At 49.9% G+C, this 10,467-nt stretch overlaps 1 protein-coding gene across 15 annotated transcripts in view; it reads left to right on the top strand.

Moving 5' to 3' along the window:
- Nucleotides 1–8,087: 8,087 nt before the first annotated feature.
- Carmil1 (capping protein regulator and myosin 1 linker 1) overlaps nt 8,088–10,467 on the top strand; it is a 261,752-nt gene continuing 259,372 nt past the window's right edge. For 8 of the 15 annotated variants that reach the window (XM_026782903.1, XM_026782900.1, XM_026782901.1 and 5 more), the window contains exon 1: nt 8,089–8,558. In XM_026782903.1, the coding sequence (XP_026638704.1) occupies nt 8,519–8,558 (40 nt within the window). In that variant the 5' untranslated portion in view covers nt 8,089–8,518. Of the gene's footprint in view, nt 8,559–10,467 lie in introns of all 15 variants that reach the window. The other 7 variants (XM_026782902.1, XM_026782904.1, XM_026782899.1 and 4 more) reach the window with 3 other exon arrangements.

The following is a 10,467-nucleotide window of genomic DNA, read 5'->3' as shown; positions in this document are numbered from 1 at the left end:
TTGAGAGAGAGTTGGAGGGAGAAAAAAAGAAGGGATGATTATGTAATTATATTTTAATTAAACTTAAAAATTATTAAGAGAAAAGAAAAGGCATGAAAAACTATGATCTCATTTACTGATGAAAATGATTGGAAACACTTCTTTTCTGTGGCTGTTTATTCTTCCTTCCCCCGAGGTGAAGTAAAGCAAAACTGAACAGAACACCTGTAGGAAGCCATCTAGCAAACCTTTTCTTGTGTGTGTGTGTCCCCTTTTTTGGTTAAGATCTTGTGAAGCCTAGGCAGGCCTTGAACTGAACAACCATACTGCCTTAGCCTTTGGAGTGCTGGACTTCCAAGCATGAGCCACCAATCCTGATGATGAGTTTTCTATTTTTGATGGAAGGGACAACTGATCTTTGATCCACCTTCCTCCAAACCCCCGGCTTTTGTAGTTTCATTTTGCTCCACAAACTCCCATGCTCCCCGCACTGCTCTGCCCCCTACACTCACACGTCCCGGCATCCCTCTGTTCCCTGCTGGGATCTGCTGGTGTCTCGGAAAATCACGATAGAGGCCTCTCCAGAACACCTGCCTGGTTGTACATCTTCATAACAAGGCCCAGCCATGTAGCTCTGAAGTTCCACACCCACGACCAGGGCCTGCCAAGTAATCTGCAGAGAACAGGTGGCCCTTTGTTGGTCAGTCCTCAGATGTCAACACTGTTGATGCGAAACATTGTTGTCCCTTCATGCAGAGTAAGAGAGAGTTTACTCAGAGTGGAACACAATGGACCATGGCCTGAGAAAAGAACTTGGGTAGTTTCAGATCCGGCAAGTGGCTACACCAACTCTCACAGTCACAGAACAAACAACAGTCCCAGTTTACTGTTTACCAAATGCTTTGGTGGGGGCAGCAGTAAGGTGGGTAACAGCAAAGAGGAGACATCCTTGCTCTAGAGTTTAGACATTATCTAATGACGTTGTTCGTTTGGGGATTGGTGGAAGCTAGCTGTCACCTGAGAATAGAGTCCAAAAATTTTACTGAATGGTCAAACGGATGTGTCGTCAGGTACAGAAAGTAGGTAATAAGTTACTTATTCTGTAATTGCAAGTAGGTAATAAGTAACTGGTAAGGGGATTAATGAAGGCTCGGGATAAATTTTGCTCTTGACCTACAACATTATAGCTCTCCACATCAAGTTCTAATCAGCAGGGTAGGTTTGGGCTTTCTTCTGTGGACTTTAGTTCACAAAGGCCCTCGAAGACTCTTCATTCAAAGACAATTAATAACCTAGCAGAGTGGGCCTGGGGATGCAGCCCACGTGGTGGAGACAGGAGGATGGGTTTAAGATCATTGCTGGCTACCTAGAGAGTTTGAGGCTAGCTTGTATCACACAAAATCCTGTCTCAAAAACTTAGCAGAGGAGTTCTTCAGTCATCGACCCGAGTTATAAACCTTGTTGCTAGCTTCACACAACTCATTAGTGAAGAAAGTTATTTGGGGCTATATTTGGAAGTAGATTTCTCCGAATCCCTCCCCTTTCCATATGGTGTCAGAATTGGAATTTTTAGGGCAGAAGATCTGGTTGCTGAAGCCCCAGCAGGTTACATGGGTCAGGCATCCTGGCAGCCAATGAAAAAGACAGTCGTGGGAGAAAACAGATTTACTCAACATGTTGGAAGAAGGGCAGATGCAGGGGTCCAGTGACAAGAGCTCATCTTCACAGCCCTTGAGCCTGTGCTTAAGCCAAGGAAGAACTGGGGCAGGAGGACAGGAGGTATTGCTGAGCCTGCAGCCCGCTCAGAGCCTACTTGGCTTCATCCCTGTCTCCGCCCTGGATCTGCGGGTATTCCAGAGCAGTCCGTGGTGCTCAAGTCAAGCTGGTTCTCAGGAGGTGATTATATTTGCCCAGTGCAACCTCACCCCATGATAATTGACCCTGCCAGGGGTGGGGTCCTTTCCTGCCAGGTTTTACTGCTCTTGGAACCCAAAGTGACTGCAGATTTATATTTGTGTCTATTTTAGTTACCTTTGGGCTCTGAGAGGGGGTGAGGCAGTTGGGTAGACAGACACCGCTTGAGCGGTTGGTTGCACACCTGTGCAGTATGGCTCACTGAGCGTCCTGCGGAGCCAGGCAGAATGAAGGCGGAGCTTCCAGGCTCTCGCCCAGCGTTAGTCACCTCACGCTGGTGCTCTTCAACAGAGGTAGTTTCTGGTTAATTTTTAGTTCTATCCATCTCTGTGTGAGTTTGTGCACGTGAGGGCACGCAACTGCAGCAAGAAGAGGACCAGGCTGGAAGAGGGGCTCCAGGTTCAAGCAGCTATGAGCTGCCAGACTCAGAACTGTTGTCCTCTGGAAAAGCAGCAGATACTCTTAACCACCTAGCCATCGCTCCAGCCCTCAGAAAAGCAGCTCTTAGTGCTCCTCGCACCCTCCCCCTGCCCCATATGGCGTTGCCTCTTTCCCCGTCTGTTTCTGACTAGGTTGTTTTGGGTTCAATCTTTTCAGAGTTCACCTCCAAAGATAGGCAGTTATGAACAGTAGGGTACAGTGTGAGGTGCAGAAAAACTAGATGACCTGTCTGTATCGTCACGTGCCTTACCCCTCAACCCTTCTTACCAGCTTCCGCCTCAGATAATCTGTGTCTCTTGCTCCTGGGATTTTTCTTTTCAAACAGTTACGTAGCGGAGGGTGTTCATGAGTACTGATCGTGCTGTCTTCACCTCCCTCCAGGAGCTGGGATTGTGGTCATCTCATCCTGGGCTTTTTCTTGAGTTCCGCTATTACTGTGGTTTGAATGTGAAATGTCTCCAAAGGTTCTTGTGGTTTTGGAAAGTTGTGGAACCTTTAGGGAGTGGGTCCTTGTAGGAGGAAGTAGGTTACTTGGTCTTGAGATTTTATAGCCAGCCCCACGTCCTGTCCATTTTCTGCTTCCTGACTAGGAACACACCTTGACTATCCACCTCACTATCCAAGCCTGCCTCATCAAGAAGGACAGGAACCGTTGGAACTGCAATCTCAAACCAAACCTTTTCCCTTAAGGCGCTTCTTGTCAAGTACTTGATTTTGGCAACAAGAAAAACCACTGATACAGAAAACTGGGCTGCAACTAAGTTGGCAGTGCACTTTGCTAGCATGCACAGTGCCCCTGGGTTTGTTCTTCATCGTGGCACAAATTGAGCATAATGGTGAATGTCTGCAGTGTCGAAATTTGGGAGTTAGAGTCAGGAAGATCAGCAGTTCAAGATCATTCTTGGGCCTTTTCCCCTGGCTGGTAGCTCAGAGGACACAGGATGCCTGGAGTTCCTGAAAAGAATATAAACCAGGAGGACTTCTCAGAGTCCCAGTGGTCTTCCTCAAAAAGTACCCCCAAACTCAAAGTCCCCAATAGGTAGGCACAGCCCAGCTGGCCAAACATAGAGAGCTTGCTCCCTATGATGATGAGAACTGTTTAGACCCATGAGCTGCTTCCACACCACAGCTCCCATATCTCTGGGTTGGTGCTGGCATTGGTGTTATGACCAAAAACTAGGCAGGTAGAAAACAGTGTCAGGCCAGTGACTTCAGTAGACACTCCACAAGCGTGGCCCAAAGGATCCTCTAAATCCTGGAAGTGCTGAAAATATTTGAAAAGGACCAGGTCGGACCAGGTATTACAAGCTAATACCTCAGGAACAGAGAAATCTGTATAGGTGAGGAATAATGTTTTTGTATACTGTGAAGATGTGTTGCTCTCATTAGTTTAATACACACAGTAAACAAAAACAAACAAGCAAACTGCCATATATATATATATACACATATATATATATATATATATGTGTATATATATATATATATATAGTCATTGATTCTCACTATCCTAGGCAAGACCAGAAATAAGTCCAGGGCCTCCTGTTAGCTTGCTGATCCTTCCGTTTCTACTTGTTACTGTGGGTTTAATCAGGAAATAGTATTGGTCTAATTTTAAGTTATCATAAAGTATTTAGTATTTTTGGTGAGTAGTTTTTATTCAGATTGTATTTTCTCATCATAATGATAGGCAAAATGTGATACAGTGACACAAATGCTCATGTAGAATTTAAAATAAAAGTGCACGTTAAGCTAGGTGTGGTGGCGCACACCTTTAATCCCAGCACTCAGGAGGCAGAGGCAGGTGGATCTCTGTGAGTTTGAGGCCAGCCTGGTCTACAAGAGCCAGAACAGCCGGAGCCTGTCTTCAAAAACCAAAAGAAGAAAAACAAACGCACACATCATTTCCCAAGTTATCTTTGTCATCCAGTGTTTGCTGAATTCAGTGCACTGTGTTAACATCTTGAAGTGAGACGTGGGTGATACTCAGTGCTTAAACCCCTGTCCAGTGTGCAAAGTCCTGGGTTCAGTGTAGAGCACAGTAAGGGAAAAGGGGAGAGAGTGCTGAGTGTGGCAGTGCACTTCTATAATGCTGCCTCTTTGGAGGCTTCCAAGGGTCCTGAGTTCAATTCCCAGCAACCACATGATCACTCATAACCATCTGTAATGAGATCTGGTGTCCTCTTGAGGAAGAGACCTGGTCAGTAGTTCTTATCAATGCAGACCATGAAACCCAATATGCACAAGTTCAGCAGAACCACCATATACGGGCTGCCCATGCGTGCTTCAGCGTTTCCAGGGCATACATTTTATTTTTATTCAATTTCTTGGCTACATAATGAGTTCCAGGGTTTTCTGGCTACAGAGTAAGACTCTGTCTCAGAAAAAAATAAAATAAATAAAAACAAACAAACAAAAGAAACTGAAGTAGAGACTATAGTTGGGCTTAGATGGTAATGTGCTTGCCTAAAACCCAGAAGTCTTGAGTTCTAGCCCCAACATCACATAGCCAGACAGGATGGTGTATGCTATACTCTGAGCACTCAGGAAGTAAAGATAGGAAGATCCAGAGTTCAAGGTCACCCATGGCTACAGAGTAAGTTTGACACCAGACTGGGCTACTTGTGACATTGTCTCGAAACACCCAAAGAGCTGGAGAGTGACTTGCAAATTAAGAGCACTAGTTGCTCTTAAGAAGACTGCAGTTAGCTGGGCAGTGTTGGCACATGCCTTTAATCCTAGCACTCGGGAGGCAGGCAGATCTCTGTGAGTTCGAGACCAGCCTGGTATACAAGAGCTAGTTCTAGGACAGGCTCCAAAGTTATAGAGAAACCCGGTCTCAAAAAAACCATATATAAAAAAAGAGGATGGCAGCTCATATACCAGTACCCACATGGCAGCTTAGAGTCTTCCACCACTTCAGCACCAGTGGTCTCTTAACACCCTTTTGTGGTCTCTTCAGCACTTGCACACACCTGGCACACTGATATACATGCAGGAAACATAATACACTTAAAATAAAATTTAGAAAATTCCAAAATTTAGAAACCACAAAACATATCCATAAGACCAAGAAGTGCAAGAGTCCTGGATTATAGGATTGCCACTCAGCCTTCCTTTACCCTTGCACCTCTCCAGGCTAAAGGACAAAGATCTTTGTTCTTATTTTCACAGGTTTCTCATTGTGTGGAGCCTTCAGGGCCATTTTTGAAACTCTATTGGTTTATCTGGAAAAGCCCTGTTAAACCATGTGCATTTGAAAGACTGTTTTGAGTAGTAATTCCCACTTACTGCAGGGGAAAAATAGTCAATATATGAAGACTATCTATAGTTTAGACACATCGCCAACTTTATTAACAAGGACATAAAGGAATGAGGTAGAAGGCGTAAGTCAACAAGAGTTTACTGGACACCTGCCTTGCCCAGGTTGTTGAGGCCGAGGTATGTAGGCCAAGCGGTGGAGGCTCCTCTGGCAGTGTGCAAGAGGCTTTGGGTTCAATTGCCAATAACACAGTTGCTTCCTACATTCCCTGCCTTCAAATTGTCGCCTGCTAGTCAGGAAATAACTATCGCCTACCCCCACCCCAATCCAGGATTCAAGGATTAAATAGAAAAAACAGACAAAGGCACAAGAATGAAGGAAGGCCCTTGTCTGTTTGGGTTTCGGAGTGTGCTTTAGCCTTAGGAATCCCAGAGACCTGAAAGCCCTGTAGGAGCTTTATCAAGAAGGTACACAGTGCTGGGTTTGTACACAGTAGGAAGCAGATAACCTGGGAGAGTCTTGGAAAGAGTGGAGACTGGGGGGCTGGGAGATGACGCAGCTGGAAAGGGCCTTTGTCAGAAACCCCGAGTTTGATCTGTCTGGAACCCACCTAGAGGGATCAAATTGTCCACAAGCTGTCCTCTGACCTCTACAATCCTCCACCCCCACGGGCCCTTTAGGCGGATCCACAGTAAAAGTAAATTATCAAAGAATGGAGTCTTGCGGTCTGAGTCGGGGTGGGGGTGGGGTGAACCAGGTGGGAAGGGCCATCACCAGGGACTCTGTTTAGAGGCACTCTACCATAACAACAGTCAAGGTTTTTATCAGAACAGTGGTTAACTGCTTGCAAGAAATCTTTTGATGGTTGATGTTCCTTCACAGAAAGAGGGGGTTGGGAGAGTCAATGGGGCCTCCTCTGAGATTTCAGCTGCTCCCTTCTACACCTCTGAGCCCCTGCTATGTAATTTGATTCTAATTGCCTGTGGCCTTATGGTCTTAGAGGTGCTAGCTAGGGTTTATAAAAAAAAAAAAATGAACTCCTAACTGAAAGGGGCACTCCATTTGCACAGCTGTAGGGAAATCTTCATCCATGCAAGGGTATGCGGCTGCTTTGGGGTCACCCACACTCCCGTAAGTAACCCCTCACCCATGTTCTGGGTAAGTCCAGTAACCTCGTTGGTGATCCAAGATGGGCTACGGTGCAATTGAACTCTGTAGTTGGAGAACTAGAAGGAGGCTGTTTACCATCTTCTCAAGGAAAGAGTTCCACCAACAGCACTCCGGAGGAAATGTTGTTGGAATAGAAACGGAAGATTATTCTTAGGGAAGCAAGGCCTATAGCGGCCTTTAAAACTAGACTACCAACTCATCGGGAGAGCTCACACTAGGAGTCTCAGTACCCGGGAGGCTGAGGCTGAACTGCCATCCAGGCCACCAGACAGACACCTTTAAAAAAACCAAAAAACTAAACACAGGCCTTTGAACTCAGCACTCTGCGAGGCAGAGGGGATCTTTTAGTTGGAGGTCAGCTTGGCCTGCGTAGCAAGTTCCAGGGCTACAGAGCTGAGACCTTGTCTCAAAAACCGACCAACCAATAAATACAACAATAACCAAAATTAAGCGGCCAAACGCCGGGTATTCCCTTTCTTTTCCTCCCTCCCTCGTTCCTGCCCTTTAAAAGTCGGAACCTGATTGGTCAGCCAGGGACATTCCCAGCTGCGGGTGATGGAAGTGCACACAAGTACTCCAGAATCCGAAGGCACGTGGATGGGTTGGGTCAAGTAGAATGAGATTTAGCAGCAGGAATATTCGGCTTGTGGGAACTGCATCTGGCCCTCCGCCGTACTCCAAGGCTTAAGGAGACAGGGTCGCCATCAAAAAGCATTTTCCAAAGGGGCCTCTGTCTTTTCATCTTATGGTTGTCTATTGATTGCGTGTAGCTCTCAATCACCATAAACAGGGAATTCATAACGCGGATGCGGGGACACCGCGCTCAGTGGGCCTGAGATCCAGAAGTGCACGAAAAGGTCCCAGAAAACACCAGCTTCCGCGCAGGGGTCTCTGCAGCACCCACCGGGTTCTGCAGCTCCGAGCCTCAGGGTCCATTGGCCAGCCGAGATTTGGGGACCGGCCCCCAGCTCATCCTGGACCCTCGTCGCCGGCAGCCAGCAGATGGCTCTCGGGCTCTCTCTACAGCTCAGTCGACCCCTCTCCAGAGACGCAAGCGCCTGCGGCACCGGAGCGAGGCTGCGAGGAGGGGCGCGGAGGCCGGCGCCGCCGCAGCCGTCAGGGAAGCAGCCACCGCAGCCGAGCGTCGCGTCGGTCCCCGGGCTGTGCCCCGCGCCGGGCACGGTGCGCCCAGGCCCGGAGGCCGGCCGGGGACCCGTGCGGAGGCCGCTCTCGCGAGGCGGGGAGGAGACGCAGGGGGACCAGGAGGAGGAGCAGGAGCTGGTGAAGGAGAGGAGGAGGAGCGGGAGAAGGGGAAGGAGGAGAGCAGGGCCGGCCCGCCCCTGCCCAGCCCAACCCCGCTGGAGGCCGAGACCAGCCGGGTCGCCCAACCCTCGCCTTCCGCTTCACCTACGCCCAAGGTGCGGCGCTGAGGCCCGGCTGCGCGGCGCCCGCGCCAGAAGGAGCCGGTGCTGCAGCCGCCTTGCATTCGGCCCCTGGAGCTGCGAGCCGAGAGGGCGGCATGTAGAGCCGGTCGCAGAGCCAGCTCGGATTTGTAACTCTTAGGAATTTTTTTTCTTTTTTTCTTTTGGTACTGCGGGCGCGCGGCAACCTTGGATCAACGCCCCGCTGCTCCGGCCCATTCTTTCCTTGCAAGCTGTGGCTCCCTCGCGGAAACATTAAAGGGTTTGGGGAAGGGCGCGGGGCCGAGAGCCAGAGTGGGACCCGGGATCTCCCCGCGCCCAGTGGGCAACCATGACCGACGAGAGCTCCGATGTCCCCCGGGAGTTGATGGGTAAGCCTGGCGCGGTGGCCGACTGGTCATCTTCCTCTGTGCACACCTCTTCTCCGCCTCCCTTTCCATCTCCGTCCTCCCGCAGAGTCCCCGTGCTCTGGAGCGCTAGTGGTGTGGGGCAGGATGGCCGGGGGGCGCCTAGAAGTTTGCTGGCCTGATGGCCGCAGGAGCTGGGTGCAGAGAGAGAGGAAGGCGTGGGGAGGCATCCGGAGCCCTGGAGGGCTCCGGGCGGGTCTCCCTGTCCTGCTCCACCAGGTGGGTCAGGTTGGCAGAACGTGGAGCTGGTGAGGCGTCCCTTCCAGCGGCCAGCCCCATAGCCCCTAACTCGGGAAAGTCCGGGAAAGCCCAGCAGGAGGATGCCTGGCGACAGCATTGTAGGTCCCCTCAGGCTCGTGCCAGGCACCCTTCAGGAAATTCCCGTCTGGGGCTGCCCCTCTCACCGACTGCCTCAGGGATGGAGGCGCCGGCCCAGCGTCAGGACCGGGTCTGGTAAGGCGTGGCTTTGGGGATTGAGCTGGAAGCAAGAGTGTTACCCGACTGACGTCTGCTAGGACCAGGAAATGGAGGGTTAATGATAAAAGCCTCATTTTAATAATGATTTACCTACTGACTACCCCCAGTCTCTTTGGGAACTCGTACGTGGTACTCTGTGCCAGGTGACTGGTTGCTCGAGGCCCTTCTGATTGGCAGAGGGCTGGTGTGTGTGAAGGGGGGGGGGTGTCCTCTTTTGGAGCGGAAAGTGGGGAGAACATTGTCTGGGATTGAAGTCTTGGGGCTTTTGCTTTATCAGGGAAGGTTAAATGGCAGATGACAAATGGCCTAGGAGCACTGGGAACCAGCGCTCACGCTCGCGAGGACTACGTTGACTTGCGTTAGGGTGAACTTATCAGCATGGGCATGCTTTGAACCTCAGTGACCCGTATTCTCCGAGGTACCATGCTGGGAACACTCTCAGTGCCTTGATGTTTCCTGGGTGCAGACCTGGGGGAAAGTTCTCACTGCCGGTCCACCTCAGCCTGGAATTTGCCCCTCTGCTCCACACTGAAGCGTTTGTACTTGAGAGGACTTGGTGTCCCCTAGCAAAAGTTCTCACTCTGAGGGTGAAACTTGGCGGGAAGAAGCTGTTGCTGGTTTTGTATGGAGCTTTGCTTTTGTTGAATTAAAACACGCCACCACCCCAGGAAAAAAAAAAGGCGAGTGAGGGGTGCTTGCCCACCCCCTCCTTTGTTCCAGGCCCTCTCCTCAATTCCAGGAGTCAGTTCTGAGACTTTAGCGAGTGGCCCATCCTGTTCTGGGTGTTTCCGACACTCTGCCCGAGCAGGAAGCTAACGCTGGAGGCTCCAAAGATGCCTCCAAAGGTGGTAAAGTTGTGTGGCATTGGCCTGGGACCCAACGTTCAGGTAGTTTGGACTCAAGGAGCAAATTGGACGATGAGGTGAAAAGCCTGCCTTTGTCAGTGGTTTTCAGTACGTCCATGTGCTTAAAAGTTGAATTTGACCCTTCTTTTAAGTGGATTTTTTGTGTTTCTTTCAGTATTGTGTGATTTTGGAAGGACAGTGGCTGGCAGGATCCTTCTCATTTAGGCTATGGTGGGAAAATGCACCTGCTGCTGCTTCTGGGGTTAGGAGCTCACAAGAGTTCTGAACAGTTCAAAACGGCAGACTGCAAAGGCCTCACTGTGTTCTCCTAAATGTCTCTTTGAAGGCGTGTAAGCTATGTATCTTTCCGACTAAGATGATTTTTTTTTGAAAGATAGGGGCTCTTTTAGCCCAGGGTGGGTGCCAACTCCCCATGTAGTTGAGTCTGGCCTTAAACTGTTCTCCCTCCTGCCTCTGTCTCTCTCCTGCTTCTGTCTCCCTCCTGCCTCTGTCTCCCCCCTGCCTCTGTCTCCCCCCTGCCTCTGTCTCCC

This window comes from Microtus ochrogaster, chromosome 16 (assembly GCF_000317375.1).
Source record: "Microtus ochrogaster isolate Prairie Vole_2 chromosome 16, MicOch1.0, whole genome shotgun sequence".
Classification (NCBI taxonomy): domain Eukaryota; kingdom Metazoa; phylum Chordata; class Mammalia; order Rodentia; family Cricetidae; genus Microtus; species Microtus ochrogaster.
Note: the sequence above shows the minus strand (reverse complement) of the source record. Positions and strands in the feature narration are given on the sequence as shown.